We start from the raw sequence: 19607 nt of genomic DNA, 5'->3' as shown, positions 1-19607 counted from the left end.
TTAAAAAAAAAAAAATGCAAGGAAAACCAAGGCTGATATGGTAGAAGAAACTATATTTCCCTCTTCCCTGACTCAAGGAAATCAAGACAACATCCAAATTGTATATCCTTTTGCTAATAACTGATAATTAATATCAGTGTACTGGACATCTGCCTTTCCAAAATCAAGACTTCAGCGTTCTAGTATGCTTCCTTGACACAAAAATAATTTTTGCCTGTTAAAGGAGAGACTTCCTCCCACAGAGCTTAGCTAAAAATGGTAAAGCATATAAAATGTGATTAATTCTTAATTATCACTGTGTTTAAACCATACAGGGGTTTTTGAGTTTTGCTTTGGTTTTCTAAATTGTTTAAAAAGGCCAAAAGTGAACACAAAGGTGCATGGAGGAAAAGGTGATGATCAACAGCGATGTGCCTTGCAATGAAAGCATTAAGCATTGAGTATCTTGATGATCATGCCCCTCCTCTGAGAGGACCTTCAGGATTCTACCAGAAACAAAGACCTTTTTTCCCCACAAAACAAGAACTGCCACTACTCCAGGGGGATTCTGCAAAAAGTGTGTCCTTGCCTCAAGCAGATACTCTGTAAACAGAGATGCTCAGCCTTGAGGCCACCACGTTTCCTAGTGCCTGTTCCTCAGCAGCTGTATCCACCACGGAGGAGGAACTGAGAGCCCTCTAGGACACACAGCAACTGGGAGCAGGATGTTTCTGTCTGAACAGTTCTCCTGGACTATGGCCCACTTCTTGCACAGGTCTGAGTGCCTGTGGAAAACAGCAGGCTACTTTGAATTACTCACATGACAGAAACTCAAGCCGCAGCCATTCTCTCACACGCACCTCAGATCAGATGAGCTACGAGTCTGCAGGGAGCTGTGAGTACACCTACAAGGCAGTGCTGGACATACAGCTGTACTACCTGCGTCTATGACTGTGTGACGGGGGCCAGACTCTTATATATCACTTTTTTTCTACCATCAGAATGTATATTCTCTACACGGCCTGAAATTTTGACTCCCACTGGTGAAATGGTGGGAGGAAAAAAAATAAATTTGCAGTGAAACAGTTTACAACACTTCCCCTTGAAAAGGAGTATTTGCTGTGCCACAAAGGAGACCAGCAAGATGAATTTGGGAGCTTGCTCAGAAGCAGCAGGAATGCAGAAAAGGGTGAGTAACCACCCAGTCCATCACCCCCACATCCAGGATTTCATCTTGCCCTCACTGAACTCTGCTGAGGTGAAGAGTTGACTAGAAAAACCTCACGGAGAAGCTACAGCCCTGTTCTGTGTAATGAGTTTTGACACAGTACTTGCTGGCCATATTTTCTCCAGTTAAAGAGGCTCCTGGGATTGATGCACAATTTCTTTAAAGATAAACATCCTCTCAACATTTGCTTTTCTTTGGAAATATTCCTGTAGGTTTTATGTCTTGAAGCTGAGCTCACATAATAGGAAATCTTGTACAATACAGTGTAATTAAAACCTTCCTATAAGGATACAGCAACTCAACCATTACACACCATTCAACCAACTCTATCATATGGTAGATTAGACAGCGTGGGTTGTCAGTCTGTGCATTACACATGGTAATTCCAGTAAAATCAATAAGCACAGCACTTAACGAGAACACAGTTTGTTCATACACACTCCCTCCCAAGTGCTGATCACATTAATATGTTTCATGTTTACTTGCTAAAAAAAACCCACAACAAACCAATAAATTGAATCACCATGCATTCCCTTGTGGCCCATTTTGTAATTGCTTCACTTGCATTGAGATCTTCCCAACTTAGTTGAGTAATCCAATATTGTGCTCTAATTAGCAACTCCCATTTTTAACTCCGTACAGTGAACTCCCCTGTCAACCTGTATGACCAGTAATTCAGTGGTTTCACAATCACAGAGCGAAATTTTAATGATGTGAGTATAGAAAATGAGCTGCTATGGAGATAAACATTCAATTTGTACATTACGTTATTTAAAATAAAAAAAAAAACAAACCACAAACTAAAAAAAAAAATAAAAAAATCAGCCTGTCTGCTTCATAAACTCCTAAATAAAATTACGCTACCTTTCACATGACCTGAAGTAGAAGCTGAAGGGACTCTGTGGAAAACACTGTTGTTAGGTCTTGTGGGAAGGTCACTCTGAATGTTCTTGTGAGACTTGGTTCACTGAGCATCTCACCATCTCCACCAGGGCCCAACGAAAGTGAAAGCTATCCCCAAGAAGGGGGCAGAAGTCTACAGTGTATCAGACACTAGTCTGCCCCACAGAAGGCTACAAACCTTTCTGTACTAGAACATGAAACTAAGCAGAACACAGAATAGCCCTAAGGGAAAATATAAACAAAGACCAAAGGCAGATTTCTCAAATGCTGCTGTTTTAACTCAAGATTTAGCCTGTTAAGACCTGAAAGAATCCTTCGAATTCATACATTTCAGACTTGGAAATCAACCGGATATCACATATAATAGTAGAACACATACTCCTATCTGCTTTACAGATTTAAAGTGACACCAAAACCTGTACTTTAAGATTGATTTATAAAGAAAATTATGGTACCAGCAGAAGTAATATTGTAAAGCCACTACCTGTTTATAACATCAAATTAATTGATGATACAATTACTGCTGACCCAAGTGTCTTGGTGGATTCTAGAATAGTTTTTGCTTGATGTTCTATTTGGCAATTAGTGGTAAATTGTTGGTGAGGTTTTTAATCTGCTAACATTCAGATAAGGGCAGGCAGCCAGCACTACACTCAGTGAAGTTTTCCATCTGCCTGAGCTTTGCAGTATTATTAGGAACACTGTTATTTCAACTGTGAAAAAAAGGGGAACAAAAAAAAACCCTGAAAAAACCTTTTACTGTACAGATTTCAATAGCTCATTCATCTGGTAAAAATCGGTTAAATTGGCTTGCTTTTCTTATGTTCAAGTCTTAAAAAAACCACCCACCCCACCCCACCTCCCCCCCAAAAAAACCAACAACACACAAGCAAAACCCACCACCACCAAAAAAACCAAAACCCAGAACAAGCTGACATTCTTCCTTGACCTGGTTATCTTTCCAAGCCTTCGGTTTCTGCAGTCGCAAGTAAGAGACCTCCCTGAGTCTGTTTCCTTAGTGTAAGATCAGGAATGAAGATTTTAGTGTACTGTCTCTGAGGGCCAATTCCACCACACTAGTAATAACCGAGACTGTATAGGAAGAGCTAATGAACATGAAGACAAAATAAAGGTTTACATTTCCCTTGAATTACAAAGCTCAGCTCATAAGGGTTCCTCTGTGTGCTGGGAACCTAGGTTTCAGTACAGACAGTGGATGTGCAATTATATTCAACCTTATCCTTTCATGTAGTACCTCTCATCCGTAAGTCTCAAAGCTCTTTAGAAAGAAAATTGGTATCATAGTCTTTTCACAGGTGAGGCTGTCTTGCCAAAGATCAGGCGCTGACCTCATGGCAGATTGACAGCTGGTATCCAAGTTGCCTGACTTCCGAGTAGTTCGGAACACAGTCCATCATGCCACACTGGCTTGTGCGAAGCACCAGTTAGATACCCAGGGAAGAGGCTGACAAATAACCATACAGGTTAGGCAGTTTGCCGTGGATGGGCTGTACTGCTACAGTAGTAGAAAAACATCTTATTTCCTCTGGCCCTACCCCTTCTTGCACAGAGTAAGTTTATATAGCTATATTATTAAAACATGAGAGTGTGTTAGCCTGAAGAAAAGATGCATACTGGGAGCATCATTTATTTATCCCTGAGTGTGTTTCAGCATCCCCTTGGCTAGTAAGTAGCAATAAAAATGTAACATATATGCCATTTTTCCATGTCAATCAAGAAGATGTGTTGAGTAAAAGTAAGGTGAGGCAGGCTATGAAATAGAGGAACCAGGATCATTTCAGCTAACTGTCTAATGCTTCAATAAGAACATGCTGCTGCTGCCTCCACTTGCCTACCAATGCTGACAGGTTTTTTTCCAAAATGACTGAATACTGCCAGTTTCAATAGTCTTTGTTGGGAGTTTTACTAAAACAAGTAAAATAAAATAAATTTAAAAAGAAGGTGTTGACTCAGAAGTCTGCAAGTCTCATCAGAAGAAATGACTGCTTGTCACTGCCCACCTCCTGTGTAGATACAACCCTGAGTACAAGGCCTGCCCGCAGGAGGAAACGTAAGGGCAATAACACACAAACTAAAGGATATACAAATAAAATACGCCCATCAGGACTGGCAGCTTCCCAGGAAATCTGCCCACATTACCCCAAGCCAGTTGCTCAGTTTCATAGTGAAGGTGTGATTCAACCAGCAATGCGCCATTTCAGACTCATGTCTGGCTATTGCTCCCACATTACAGTCTAAGTGCTCCAACAGCTACTCTGCTCTCTGTACCTTCACTGAGCTCCAGCAATCAGAGCAACAGTTCTTGGGGATCTAGCAGGGAAAAAAGGTAAGATATTTCATGTGACAGTAACAATAAAAACACAAGCAACCACATGGCATTTGTGCCTGAGCCTCATTTTAAGGATGCTAGGCACCAGCACAGATACAGCTGCCACTGCCTGCTCAAAGCAGTTTAGTTTGATCTTGAATGTCAGACAAACCACACAAAACCTGAACTACCAACCTGCATTTTGCATTTTCACAACCTTCACCCACCTGTTTATTCCAACACCACTAGAGAGGACTCTGCACCTTCTGTTTCAGTAAGCCATCCTCAACTACCCAGCCATGGGCATTTCACATTAAGGGAAGTTTACTTTATATTCTAACTAGGATTATTTTCTTACATATTCATCTTACCCACCAGAGGCCTTATGCATTCATTTGTGTCCCTTTATGTCTAAGAAAAGATTTGGATATAAAGTATGTTTCACAAGACAGATGATCAATTAGAACTGAACTCTAACACCCATTATACTCGAAAACAGACTAACAAGTCAGTCAAGAGGAAAATATTCCTAGACTGGATTTAAAAGTGCCACAGCATTTCAGACACCTAAATGAGCAATTCTACAGCTTATATAAATGTTAATCAGATATCAGATACAGAATTCAAAGACTCTGCCCTGCATTTAAAGCATGTTATATTTCAGAGTCTTGCATTCTTAGATAGTTACAACCTACACACTCCTTTGCTAGACCAGAGCTAAGATCCAAGGGTAGAAACAGACAGTGGAAGAAAGATGGAAGGAACACCCTGTATGTGAAGATCTGAAAAAAGCATTAATATTATTCCACCTTATTTCTGCAGAAATCAGGCAGTCATGAGTTACTGCTTCCATGCTGCTGCCGAGGCAGACAACTGCAGATTTTCAAAAAAGGGGTCTGGGTCTCAGGCCCATGTCACCCTTCAGGCACTACCTTTTCTGGGGAAAGAGGCAGAGGGGGGAATTTAGTTTGTTCTCTCAGACCACATTCTAGTTTACAGCCAGCCTATGTACCAGCCATATCTAATTTAGCCAAGTTTTTCTCTGGGAACCTATAACCTATTAACTGATACAGAAATAACTTCTTCAAAGCGAAGCACACCCAAAGGTACCTAGTGCTTAGGGAAATTGCTTAACACAGCATCTACTCTGACAGGCCTTTCTCCATACAGCTTTCTCCTACTATAACTCCAGCAGATGTGATTTATTACCCCATCTCTGACTTTGAAGAAAAACTCTTGCATTTGTTGATAGCATTGGTCCTTCACGTGTGTCTGACCTGCAAGCACAGAAACTTTTCCCTGCAGACAGGCCCTTCCCACTCAACCAAGTTCTAAAAGCTTCAAAATTTAATCCTTATTGTTGCCTAGACAGAACCTGTCTCAGCAAACAACCTGGTCCTTGTCTGAACTCTGCAGAAAAGTTGGACAATAGAGGATGACTTACCTGTCTCACCTTATCTGCTCAAATGTGCAATTACCTCCTTGACCTTTCTATACATTCATGCAGCAAGTGATATACAGATGAATAAAGGAGATCTATATGTAACATTCCTAAAAGATAATACAGGCATTTTCCTAGTTCACTACAATCGTAATTCTGCTTCCTCTGTGCAGCTGTATATCTGTAATGAGGCTGATTTACAGCTGGGAAAGCAGAACTTGCTGCTTCTACTTGTGTTATAAAATCTAATTCAAGTGATGCACAGTTCCTCAGCAATTAATTTCCTTAATGTTTAAAACTAAACCAAAACTTGCTTTCATGTTCATACTGTTGCCTTTGTTTGACTCTGCTTCTCTCTGGAAGAACTGCACCTTCGCACATCACTAGATTTTTGTTTGAAAGACCACAGGGGGGTTAAACTAACTTAAGGTGAATAAATGTCTCAAGGTAGAAGTTCTTGTACTTCTAGCTAGGGGAAATATGATGGCAAAATAAAATTAATTTTGAATGTTGTCCATAAGAAACAGAAGAATGTTAGCAGAAGATTAACTTGAAGAAAATGAATCTGTGCCTTTATACCAGAATTAATTGTCTGTTTAATGTAGTTAGACTTGCAGAAAAAATAAGCTGTATGCACCATATCAGTTAAGCACAATACATTTATACATAAAAATGTTAGTTTTCAGAAGTAAATAGGAGTTAAGGAAGCAACACAGGAAAAAGGCTAAGAATAAAACCCAGCAGTGGTTTCCAGGCTATATTAGTTCTATAAATGCCTGATCTGTATAGCCTAAGCTTCCCCCTTCCTCATCCCAAATACTGATGAACAGGAGGAAGATACAGAAACAAAATTCCGCCTTAATGTGTCACTTCTAAATATATAAAAGACAGTCTCTTGAGAAAGCCACCTACCCTGCATGGAGGCAGAGGGGGGGAAAGAGAGTGTCAGGACTGTCAGCTGATGCAAGTACCACAACTCTCCTTGTAAGAGGTGCAGCTTTCAGCTCTACAGATATCAGTGGTAGCAGGCAGCTCTTCCCACTGCTGGCTGGCTGTTTGCTCACGCCTTTTCCACAGCTTTTGTGGGGGAACCTTTCATTTTGCTCATTGTCTTCCCTGCTCATCCACATCTCTCCCTTCCCATTTGCTTCCCTCATTTTGTCCATGTTATACCTTCACCACACAGTTCATGGGGTATTCCCATTATATGTGGAGTGCCTAAGACTTACCCAGTACTGCTCAATCACTTGACTAGATGCTGCATCTGTTTGAGAGTATCCAGAGCACTATATAAGGCACAGCCTTCCTACACAGTGCCTCTGTCACATCAAACAGGGCTGATCAAGCCTACTGAAACATTTGAATGTCTTTTTAAACATCTGAACATGCTCCAAGCTCTATCCAAGCCATAGAAGCACACTTATTAAAGAGAGCATCATTAGCAGCACTGCTTGGAACAAAGTTCCCTAGCAAATTTCAGAATCAATTTAAGTAAATTTATCTGCATTTGTCCACTGCTATGCTAAATAAAGTCACTGACATGAGAACAAGTGAAAGAAATGGAGAAATTAACAGAACTAAAACGAAAAAAGACACTCCAAACTAGCTGTAATATTTCTTTTCCTTTCCTGCTTCTTCCCTGGCATAGCAATGGTATGGTCCCTCTTTGAGCAGGAATACATAACTCATGAACCCAGATGTAAAAAACCATACTTGCATAATCAGATTAAGTATATTTCAGAACTAAGCCTTCAATACTCACCCAAAGTGTTTGTTGCAAAGTTTTTTTCAAGTCCATCTTCAGTCAATTCTCTGTTATTCACCATACAACCTGCATTGTTGACCTGTAAGACAACTCTTGTAAACAAAAATGTATCTACACAAATATCTACAAACAAATTCGCACATACAAGCAGACCATGTTAGTTTGCTGTTTCCTGACACTGCAACATAAAGCTACAAACTGTTTTAATAAATCTTGCTACTCCAAATCACACTACTCTGATGATGATCATAAAGGTTCTTTACAAAAAGAAGGATCTTCAGAGAAATGGCTCGCCACACATGGTAGTAAACAAAGAGCTAAGTCTTCTTCATGCCTTACTCCATGTTTTTAAACTTCTCTCACAGAAAGTAATATGCAAGTTTTAGAGCAAATATTAGAACGTAAATAAGCAGTGTAGTTTGTTAGTCTCATCTAAGAGACTGCACTGACCCCATATCACCCACACTAATGGTCATGTATTCTCCATTAAGGGAAAATTCACTGTGGGAAGCTGTGCAACGTGCAGTAGAATGGCTCATAGGAACTCCCATCCTCAGCAAATTAAAATAATCAGCTCCAAACTTGGCAGATTAGCCAGGCCAGCAGGCTGCTGCATCCTAGTTAGCCCTGAGAAGGGCACAGCTAACCAGCAGAGGTGCTTCACCTTGACTTTGTGCCCTGGTTGTAGGGACCCCAGTTTTTCTGTCTGGCAACCCTGAAGATACACGTTGCTAAAACAGCACTGCACCACACAGCGTGGATGCATTGTAAGGTAAAACTTCATGAACAGCCAGAAGTTTGCAAGCTATGTGTAGCTAGCACATTCTCAGACACAATTCTTTCTTTGCTCCAACATCCAGAGGAACCTCAAGCTTTTCCTTCCCACCTCAAAAAAAGAAATATGCATCATTCACTGCCACTCCTCAAAAGCTGTTTTCCCATTTCCATCAGAATTTCCTCATCTAGTAAGCACCAAAACAACTGCTCCAGATGCCTCAGTTTTAGTACAGCACCCAGAGCAAATTTTCACTGGTAAATAAAGGGGAAAGTGTACTGAGCCCTTACCAGCCATGATGCTTAACTGTTTGCTCTCTCCCTGGCTCTATTTTAGACTGGTTTAACTTGACTTTCTATAAAAGTTTAATGTTTAAGAAAGACTAGCTTTAAGAGGGACAAAGTTATCAGTAATGAAAGTCAAACAGAAAACATATGGTAAGAACCTTAAAAGATGCAGCTAAAAAATTACTGCTTGTCTCTTTTTTTGTAGCATATCTCTGTATGTGAGCTAAGAATGGACAAGAGCAAACAGACCATGGAGACTACTGCAAACACATTTAGAGAAAACCAAGCAGAGAATTTTGAGCCAAGTTGTGAAATCTACACTACCAGTTGGACAAATTCATAGGCTACACACACCAAAGACAGACACATGATTTAAGTATGCGAACTTGCCAACACATTTAATTTATGTTCATTTTTGAATTTTTCAGCAAACTTCCAGATTTCTTTGGGATTAGATAGATCCACAATATGGAAGAAGATATTCTAAAGGAAAAAAAAAAAAAGTAAGTTACAATCAACAGGGACAGTGAAGAGACCCTGCTCACTGTTAAGGCCTGCCTAGGTGAAAAAGTATCTAAGCAGTACGAAAAAATCTCTCTAGAACACAACTAAAACACTGAGGTTAACATGCACAACTAGGAAATCTAATTCTAGCCCTTAAAACATGTTTAGTGACTTGGTTCAGTTGCTTCTGAGCCATAGTTTTAATGCTGAACTTATTAAGAGAGCCCTACTTAGATAAATGTATGTGACAGTCAGGCATAGCAGAGAACTAGAAAAATATTGCAAAGCTTGCAAAATTTCTGTTTTAACAAGTCATACAGCAACTTTCTCTTCAGCTGAAAGCAACTTTCCAAAGAAATGCTCAAGGTCACAGGATCAGAGAATAATTTAGGTTGAGAGGGGTCCTCTGGAGGCTGCTTGGTCCCGCTGCCATCTCAAGGCAGGTAACTAAGATCAGGTTGTCCAGAAAAGTTTTATTTCCAAAGATGGAGATTCACCAGCCTCTCTGAGCACCATGCTCCAGTGTTTGACCACCCTCATGGTAAAAAAAAACCTGCCCTACTATCTAGTCAGAATTTTGCCCTGTTACAACGTGTGTCTGCTACCTCTTGTCCTTTGACTGCAGACCTCCAAAAGAAGCATGGCACTGCCTTCCCTACACCCTCCCATCACGGGGCTGTACACTACAGTGTGTACCCATCTCAACCTTCTCAACACTGAATGAGCCAGTCCTCTTAGCCTCTCCTTATACATCACACGTCCCATCTCACTAGTCACCTTGGCAGCCATCTGCTTGACTTGCTCCAGGACACTGATGACTTCCTTGTCCTGGGGAGCTCAAAACTGAGCATGGAACTCCTGTGGTCTCACAGTCTTAATGGAGAGGAAAATGCACTTCTTTCAGCCTGCTGGCTACACTCACGTTCATGCAGCCTGGGGTGTGGCTGGCCATCCTTGCCCCAGGGCACACTGCTCACTCAGGGACAACTTGAAACTCTCAGGTCCTTTTCTGCAAAGCTGCTTTCCAGCCAGCTAGTCCCAACCTGTGCTACTCCATGGGGTTACTCCATCCCAGGGCAGGATTGTGCATCTGCTCCTGGTGAACTTCATGAGGTTCATGTCAGCCTATTTCATCACCTGTTAAATCCCTCTGAATAGCAGCCCTGCCCCCCAGCTCCCTCTCCTCATTTAAGACCTGCAATCTGATAAAGATTGCACTTCACTCCATCCAAGTTGTTAAAAGAGATGCTAAACAGGTTTTGCCCCTGTACTGACTTGTGGGGGATGTCACTAAAAAAATTTTAACAGATCAGCTTTTCACTGTTGATTGTCATTTGAGCCAAATGTTCCACTTTTCCCCCCAGCTTGTTATCCACCAGTTCAAACATGTCTCCAAACTGGCTACAAGGATACTAGACCACATAAAAAGCAAAGTTAAGGAAAGAGGCAAGCACTGCTCTCCTGTTGCCCACAGGCAGAGTTATCTCACCAAAGGCAGCAATCAGGACAGTCAGGCCAGGTTCGCCCTTTACACGCTGTTTTTTCCACAACTACCTTCCTGTCTTTCATGGCTTCCACAAGGATTTGCTCCATAGTTTTCCCAGGGACCAAGGTGAGGCTGACCAGCCTGTAGTTCCCCAAATCCTGCTTGCCTTTTTTGAAGGAGAGTGGTTTGTCTTTTTCCAGTTAACGGGAAGCATCTCCCACTTTGAGGAGATTTCCCATGAAGATCAACCATCTTTCTCAGTGCCTTTTGCTCCTCATGGCTGCCTCCCATGGGATCCTGCCAACCAGGTCCATTAAAAGACAAAATCTGCTTTTCTAAAACCAAAGATTGTAATTCTACTCATTCTTCTCACCTGTCTCAATCTTATATTCCAGTCTCATGGCCACTTCCACCAAGACAGCAATTCAAGACTGCTATTTATAGCAGCTCCAGCAGAGATCACCCGTAGCTGGCCTGTCCAACACTCATAAAAAAATTGTCCTCAATGCTCTCCAGAAATCTCCTGGACTGTATCAGGGTGGTTCAAGTGCTCCATGGCTACCATGACCTGTGATGATGGGGCTTCCCTAGCCTTCTAAAAAACCACTCTATCTACTTCCTCTACTTCATCAGGCAATCCGTAGTAGACAACCATCACAATGTTATCAACATCGATTCTGACCTACGTGCCTTACCCATAAGCTCTCAACTGGCTTATTACCCATTTCAGAGCAAAGCTCCATGCATTCAAGCCATTTCTTTGCGCAGAGCACAAATCCTCCACCTCGTCTTCCCAGCTTGCCTTTCTAAAAGGGCCTGTATACAACCCATTCCAGCACTCTAGTCATGTCAACCATATCTCGCTAATCCCAGTGAGATCACAGCTCTGCAACTGTGCATGGATTCCTGTGTTTCCTATGCCAGAAGCATTCATTTACAGGCATCTGAAATGGGCTCCTAGTTATGCTGCTTTCATACAAAAACTAAGATTCTACTCCATGTTCTGTCCCCTAGACACATAACCACTGTCCCCATGACTCCACTGGGCTTGGTCACTATCCCCCAGTGAAACCACTTTAAAGCCCTCCTCACTAGCTTAGCACACCTGTTGGCAAAGATACTCTTGCTCCACTTTGTCATTCCTGCTCAGCAACACTCAAGAGGTCACAAAGGCCAAAACCAAAGTGACACCAGCTGCACCTTCAGGGTGTCTGTGCTCCTGCACAAGCCCTTTGCTTTCACTGGAAGGATTTAGGAGAGCATTACTTGGGCCCCCATGCCCTTTATCCTCTATAAGGCACTCTTGATTAACTCAGGGTCACCCCTCACAATGTCATGGGTGCCCATGTGGTTGGGCAACAAGAGATACTGGCCAGAGGTCCAAATGAGCCTCAGCAGACTCTCCACAACACCATGGATGTGAGTCCTTAGCAAGTGACAAACCTCTCCAGACATCGAGCCAAGACTGCAGATGGGTGCCTCCAACCCCCCCAGGGAGAGAGCCTCCAACCATTATCACCCACCACTTCCTCCCAGTGCTGACAACAGTTCAGGCTCATCTGTCTCCACACTTCCCCTGACAGAGCTTGTTCTTCCTTATCTGTTACCATGGCACTATACCTGTAAATGCACATCTGCTGGCAGATAACAAGCCTGCCTTCTGTTGCCAGCAGTCACAAGCTTCCATTCCTCCCCATCTTGGGAGTCTCTATCCACTGCTTATTCAACCACAGTTTCTATCTGTCCCTTCTTCTGTGCAATGTTGGGGTTTGTGCTCTTCCACCCTCTGCAAAGACCTTGTCAATATCCTGCTTCTGTTCCCTATGGTTATGCAGCCTGCTCATCTCCTGCCGTTGCTTCACCCGGAAGCCCAGCACCTCAACAGCAGAACCCAACAGATAAGGCCACCGTCATGCTCCACCCCAGGCTCAGGGAGAAGTACCAGTGACTCCCTGCAGCCCAATATCTGCCACATCATTCCTCTGGAGCTCTGTCTGGGCCAGCCTCCCATGTGCCAGGCACAGCTGCTCCAACCAGGGCAGGAGAGCACACTTCCAGGTGCATCACTGCACCCACTCCAGCTGTCTCAGTGTTGGGTACCTTCTGCAACCCCTTCCATGCTAGCTGCTGCATTAACTGCTAAGTCCTTGTTAGCCACCCCATGTCACAACAGTCTTGCAATGTTTTGACATACTTATGACCAGGAATGTGGATGCAATAGAGCAAAAAAGGAAAAGTTTGACATAGAGCAAATTTATAATTTTCTAAACAACTAAAGCTAGAAATATCGCCTCTCTCCAAAACATCACAAACCTTTTACTGTTTGTTACAGGCAATTCTCTTGCTTTTTGCAGATTTGTGTTCTACCTACCTAGTACAAGCACAGTGGCATTTATCATAGGCATACAAAAGGCATGTCAACCCCTACTCTTCTCCTAGATAGCACTTAGTCTCAAAGACATACCACAGATAGTCTTATGAAGTAACCCAGGAAAAGGCAGCTTTAAAATAATTATGCAGATGAAATGTTCTCATGCAAAACAACAAATAATCATTAAAGGGCCTCCACTCTTTCCAAGTTGTTTCTTTAAATACTCATCATACAAGCAAATAAGATGAGCAAAGAAGCTGAGAAAATTATAAGACATTATTCCCTGCCTATAATTCTGCTTCCCTGAAGATAAGAAACGCATGACTCTTCCTCTCTAACCATTGGATTTCAGCTTCTTAATCGAGTTACGTCAGAATTTTCTCATGGTAATGTTAATTTCTGACCAAAAACCTAACACTGCTCTACTGTTTCTAACTGGATACCTCTCTTAAAGCTTTCTACTTTTAAAGCTACTACCACTATGTAGTAGTACAGAAGAACTGAACTTTTTGGGACAGATGTTCAATATTACAAGTGATTTCAGAGACTGAAAAACACCTAAATCAATAATTGTATGCTGAAGACTGTCACATTGGCTCAGAAAAAGGATGCACAGGCCTGTTCCCTATAAAAGTCCTTCAGGTAGCAAAGCCATTTTCAAAGTGAGACCTAATCTCTGTGATTAGATCTACTTTAACAGATTAGGGGAACTTCCCGGTTCCCAGGTCTAGGTGCACCTGCCTGCCAAATAACAACTCCATTTCAGCACCAAACTCCAGCTGGTGTTGCTGTGGAAGATGGAAAAAATCTTTGGTATATGCTACAACAGGATCTCTGTCCAGATGATCAAGTTAACTTCCTCTTCCTTGAGCTGTTAAGTCTGGATAGAGCTTGTCAAGTTGCAGATATGGTACTTTATTATCTCCCTGGATTGCTTCTGAATGAGTACTTATAAAGAGGGATGTTCTAGTGGACTCCTTATCAAAAGGACTCTTCCCAATACAGTCACATGTCCCACAGGGTCTCTTTTACAGCTTGTCTAACACTTCACCGAACACTGCTTTTTGTACAAGTACCCTGTCCCCAGGGTCTCACACAAGTTCTGCAGTGCTCTCAAACTCTTCCAAGACTAGAGAAACTACAGATTTGCAGCATACCAAGAGTGGGAATGCAGTAATTGTGCTGCTTTTAGAGGAAGAACATTATTTGCCTCAAGTTTTGTTTCACCAACTGACAAAAAATAGAACATGAAGGAACCTTCAGAGGTCATCAAACTTACCCTTCTTCCCAGGCTGTCTGTCTGCAGTTAGAAAAGACGGTAACACAGATAATCACCAGTCTTACTATAGCCATGGGATTACACAGTTACAGACAGCTGGAAAGTATTATTTTCTACATAAGGACTGATCTAATTCACCTCCATTAAAGAACTGAAGTGTAATGCTGGTTGTGTCACACTAGGGAGCTGAAACCAAAGAGCAGAAATTTAGTCAATATGGTATCTCTAACCATTAAAAGCCTTCAGAAATTTTGATTCACATTAAAAACTATTACTGGAATCAAACCACTGTGTTTGAGAGCCAAGTCACTATTTAAAATTAAGATAGATCTCCATCCAAGTGTTGTGAGTTAACCTCAGTAGGCAGCTAAGCCCCACACAACTGCTCGCTCACTTCCCTCCCAATGAGATGGGGGAGAGAACTGAAAGGATAAAACTGAAAAAAATTGTGGGTTAAATAAAGATAGGTTAATAAGTGAAGTACAGCTGTGTGTGCAAACAAAGCAAAATAAAAAAGAAAAATCCTTAGTTTTGTTTGCCTGACTTTTCATTGTCAGGCAAGTGTTTAGCAATCCCCAGGAAAGCAGGCCTTCATGACATGCAACAGTGATTTAGAAAGTCAAACAGCATAATAGCAAATGTCCCCCCCTTCCTCCAGCTTTTATTGCTGAGCACAACGTCATATGGTATAGGATATCCCTTTGGGCAGTTGGGGTCAGTTGTCCCAGTATGTCCCTTCCCAACTTTTTGTGCATCCCCAGCTACTCGCTGGTGGGGCAGCATGAGAACCAGAAAAGGTACTGATGCTGGGCGAGTACTGTTCAGCAACTAAAACACAGGTTTTGGTCACAAATCCAAAACATACCACTATAGGAGCTGCCATGAAAAAAATTAACTCTATCCTAGCCAAAACACAAAGACAGAAAGATAATGACTGCACTCCTCCATAAGCACATCCTCCTGAACAATTAGTAAAAGCAACAGTGACAGCTACAGGGGGATACTGTACAGTGTTATATGCAGAAGCAAAAAGAATATGTAACAGAAGGGAAGATGTAAGGAAGAGAAATTACAAAAAAAAAAAAAAAAAAAAAAGAGATGGGAAAGTATGTAAAGCATGGAACTAGGACCACACACAGAACTAACTTCACAGAGCAGCCAACCTTAGCAAATCAAGAGTGTGTTATTCAAACACATAAAACCTTCAACTCCAGTGCTGAGACTCATAAATGTTGTTGTTAAGAGTGTTGCAGTGCATTAACTTTTCAAAGCCTCAGCCACATAGTTAGGAATAGTAAGTAGGACATCACAAAACATATCAGCAACAAACATTAAGTAAAACAGCGTGCTGCTGGTGATGTTATTAATCATAGAAAACATCACCTAGTGAAATTAAATCACTTGAAACCAAGTGGGTGATAAGCTACTAGACATTTCCATGTCCGTATGAAACTACTATTGAAAACACAACAGCAAAATGACAGAACAGACTAAGTACCTCAAGGCCTCTGAGGTCTTTAATATTAATCTTCCTAAGAGTAAACAAAAGACTGAAAAAAAACTCACGTAATTGCCGGTTTCTGTCACTATTTCTTCTTTGGCAACCTCTGCCCGTTCTTTATTTCGGCAAACCAGATGAACCGTGCCACCTGGTGGATTTCGACAAGAAACACATTTTATAATTTATTACTATGTTTGGGGGAGGCATCAACAAAGAAGGAAGGCCGGGAAGCAATGTGCAATTTGCAGCTCTTGTTTGGGGTTAGTTTCTGATACAATCCAAATGAAACAAAAAACCTCTTGTGATTGCACACCAGTTTGCAGGAAATGGCCACAAACTGCAGCTTAGGAGGTTCAGGTCAGGTATCAAGAAAAAAAAGATGCAGAATTTCCATCCTTGCAGGTTTCAAGATCCAGCAAGGCAAAGCAATGGCTGGTTTGATCTAGTGTTGGCAACAGTCTTTCTTCAGGTGAGATGCTGGACAAGATGACCTCTAGAGGTCCCTTCCAACCATCTTTTCTATGAAAGGAACATGCCGGGCAAGGCTCCTGTCAAAGGCCTGGATACTTATCATGACCTTATAACTTAGCTACCTTAAAGACACCCTTCAAGAAGGGGACCAACGTACAGGTAGGCATAATTCTTTTTAATTTTTATGCTTTGTATTCTCTGATCATCACAAGCAATGTGTTACTCTCAGTCACAGGAATACCCGCACTCTACTTTTACCCATTTTTAAGGGTGTTTTAGGGGTTGCTAGCAGTGCATCACTAGAAGGCTCAAGCAATATAATCCCAAAGGATTGATAATAGAAACAATGGTGCTGGGTCACTCTTCTAACACCTGGAATCCAAATGCAAGACACTAAGTCTACCTTCGGAATAGAGCAGTCACACTGCACAGCCCAGAGTGGGGTCTGATAATGAAATTTTCTGTCTACAAGAGAGGTTTTTCCACTGAGGACCACCATTGCAAGTATATTTGGCATGCAGCTAATGCAGCCAACAAGTTTCAAGGTTCTTTTGAAATTTTCTAACAGGGTCTGACTCCTCCATTGCACTGCCAGAGTTGACCGAGTTACTTTTACCAAGTGCATAACTGCAGGCAGCAGGGGGAAACTCCCGAATCTGGGATAAACATACAAATGACACTAACCAACAATTAATACAGTTTTGTCTTCATTTTGTGTTACACATGTACCATACATGGAAGGAACCATGCACAGACAGCCACTGAGTATTTCCAGATCAGAATGAAAGTCTTTGACCCAGGGAGAACAGATTTCATAAGCAAGACAAAAGGCAATCAGAAGGGGCAGCATCCAATGCTTGCTTCTTTGGCCATTCTCACAGTGACTGCAGGCTTCACTGCAAAGGAGGGCTTTAGTTACAGATCTTAAGGCAGTTAAGGATGTACACTTGCAGATGTTTAAGGAGCTCTTCCCAAGACACAGGGTACAGCACAAGTAACGTGTACAAATTAGACACATGGAAGAAGTAGCTGGCCTTCAAGCTGATCAGGAACATTCTCATAGTCTACACTGAAAAATCTTCAGTGGAAATATTTGGGTTCTAAGGGCTCTGAATATGAACATTTTTCTTGATGTTAAGGAGCGGGGGAAATTTTGGTGTGACCTATAGGCTAGGAAAGGGATTTGAATATATTTTCTGTAGTAAAGATTGATGTTATTTGAACTTAAACAACACGTGGGAATTGTCAGAGTGGCTGGGAGAAGACTGTGTCAAACTGGAAATGCAGCTCAGAAGACACATGGGAAAGCCCAAATCTGTAATACCCATAAGACACCAATTCAGAGAGAAGCTGAACTCAGGCTAAAGAAGATATCATCATTATTTACAAAAATATGAAGTGCTTGAAGGTAAAGCCAACATAGCTTTGTTATTCTTTTTGCCAAGTCTGAATTCCTTATTTCTTGTCATAGTGTACTTGAAGAGACTTAACTAGAAACTAGGGCCCCAACAACTGACATTGTGTTTCAGAGCGACAAGTTCAAGGACAGGATCAGGATCACTCTTTTAGGTCATTTTAACTTCATATACACAGCAACACAAACACAAGGTTCAGCCAAGCAGTCTGAACCCAAGGTTGTTCTTTGGGCTTCGAATACCAGACATGATAACCAAATCCTATGCAGATCCAGTCATCTTGACAGCTTTCAAAACCTGGCAGTCACATCTGTTTATGAGCAAAACAGTCTCCAGACAAAGCAATATTTAGATAAGGCTATTATACATAATGGCAGTGGTGGGAACCTGAAATCAATCATATACTGGCTACTAGCACTGATGGGGATCTTTAACTCAAAGGCTCTTTCATGCTAATAATTTTGAATCAGTTTAACTGAGTCACCACTTCATGAGATAGTTATGAAACCTAGGCAGGCAAAGAGAGCAAAGAGCTGCAAGCTCCTCCCTTCCATTCTACGTGCCAAAACTCCTATCACAAGAAGTATTATTGTGTCAACTCTGAAAGGGATTAGGTTTATCCTTCAACAGCAGCTAGTTCCAGTTCATACCATCTCCTTGCTTACAGAAAGCAACAGAAAAAAATGGTTGCTTGTAACCAGTTAAAGGGCACAAACTCCAGGTTATTATCACTCGGATCAAGTGTAGCTTCTTTTATACCCGCCCATCTCAGCTTAGCAAAGCCAATTGTTTTCTTTCATCATATGATACATTTGTAACTTCTTCAAAACTGTTCAAATTTAGCCAGGCTGCTACTTGTACCACTAAGTCCTAAAAGCCTATAAAGCCACAAACAGACCTCCATCCACCAGCACCACCACAAGGGCCAGATAGTTTCAGTAAACCTGCACTTAAGAAACACTTTGCAGATTGTCTCCACTAACGTGGTTTCATTACTCCAGTTTTCACAGCACTGATCATGCTTAAATCTCTAACCCCCACAGACTCCCTTGAAAAATAACACGCCTGACCGCTCATCCCCAGGAGCTGCATTGTTGCACTTGTGCTGGAAGGGCAGACCTGATCCCTTCCATCTTCTCCGTATGGACCCCTCAGGGCTCCTCACGCCTGCCCAGCTCACCTCTCCTCGCTATCTCTTTGGCTGTGGCCTTGCCAATGCCACTGTTGGCACCAGTGACCAGAAAGGATCTTCCAGCCATGTCCACCTCCACATCAGCTGGATTGAAGTGCTTGGAAGCAGACTCATAGCCGGTCCTGAATAAATCAGAGACACCTGTGAGAAACTAGAAGAGAGTACTTCCAAAAAACACAGGGGGCAGTTGAGAAGCGCTCTTCCCTCACAGCTCCGCGTGGGCTAAACACCCCCTCCTCCCCGTTATCCCCCGTGCTGGAGGGAGAGGCCAGGTATAGCACCAGTGACACTGCAGCGAGTGACATAGCGACAGCTGAAGGACTTGGCTCGCCACAGGCCACACGGGCCAAGCCCTGAGAGGCGGAAGCCGGCCCGGCTGCAGTCCCGGGGCAGGTGCCTGAGCAGGCAGCTCCCACAGGGAAGGTGCTGACATCGGTCCGCTCAGGCGGAGCGGGGGAGGCTGCCATTAAAAATACACAGAAACCGAACGCCCAGAAACGGCCCCAGCCTGTCCGCAGCGCCCGCCCCGCCGCCTGTACCTCGTGTATTCCCGCAGCCCCTTCACGAACCACACGGCGTTGCGGTACCAGGACATGGCGCCGCTGCCGCCACAGCAACGCCGCCCCGCCCCTGCCCTTACATAAGGCGCCCGGGCCGGCCCTGCCCTGCCCGCCGTTAGGT

The 19607-nt window shown here is 42.6% G+C and overlaps 1 protein-coding gene across 2 annotated transcripts in view; it reads right to left on the bottom strand.

Annotated features, from left to right (window-relative positions):
* DHRS12 (dehydrogenase/reductase 12) overlaps positions 1 to 19591 on the bottom strand; it is a 30204-nt gene extending 10613 nt beyond the window's left edge. For both annotated transcript variants that reach the window (XM_080375120.1, XM_080375121.1), the window contains exons 1-5: positions 19466 to 19591; positions 18915 to 19048; positions 15914 to 15996; positions 9098 to 9190; positions 7643 to 7724 (exon numbers count right to left, since the gene is read on the bottom strand). In XM_080375120.1, the coding sequence (XP_080231246.1) occupies positions 7643 to 7724; positions 9098 to 9190; positions 15914 to 15996; positions 18915 to 19048; positions 19466 to 19521 (448 nt within the window). In that variant the 5' untranslated portion in view covers positions 19522 to 19591. The remainder of the gene's footprint in view (positions 1 to 7642; positions 7725 to 9097; positions 9191 to 15913; positions 15997 to 18914; positions 19049 to 19465) is intronic.
* Between the last annotated feature and the right edge of the window lie 16 nt (positions 19592 to 19607).

The sequence above is a fragment of the Falco punctatus genome (assembly GCF_963210335.1).
Source record: "Falco punctatus genome assembly, chromosome: 2".
Lineage (NCBI taxonomy): Eukaryota > Metazoa > Chordata > Aves > Falconiformes > Falconidae > Falco > Falco punctatus.
This window is presented reverse-complemented; position numbering and strand designations above follow the sequence as displayed.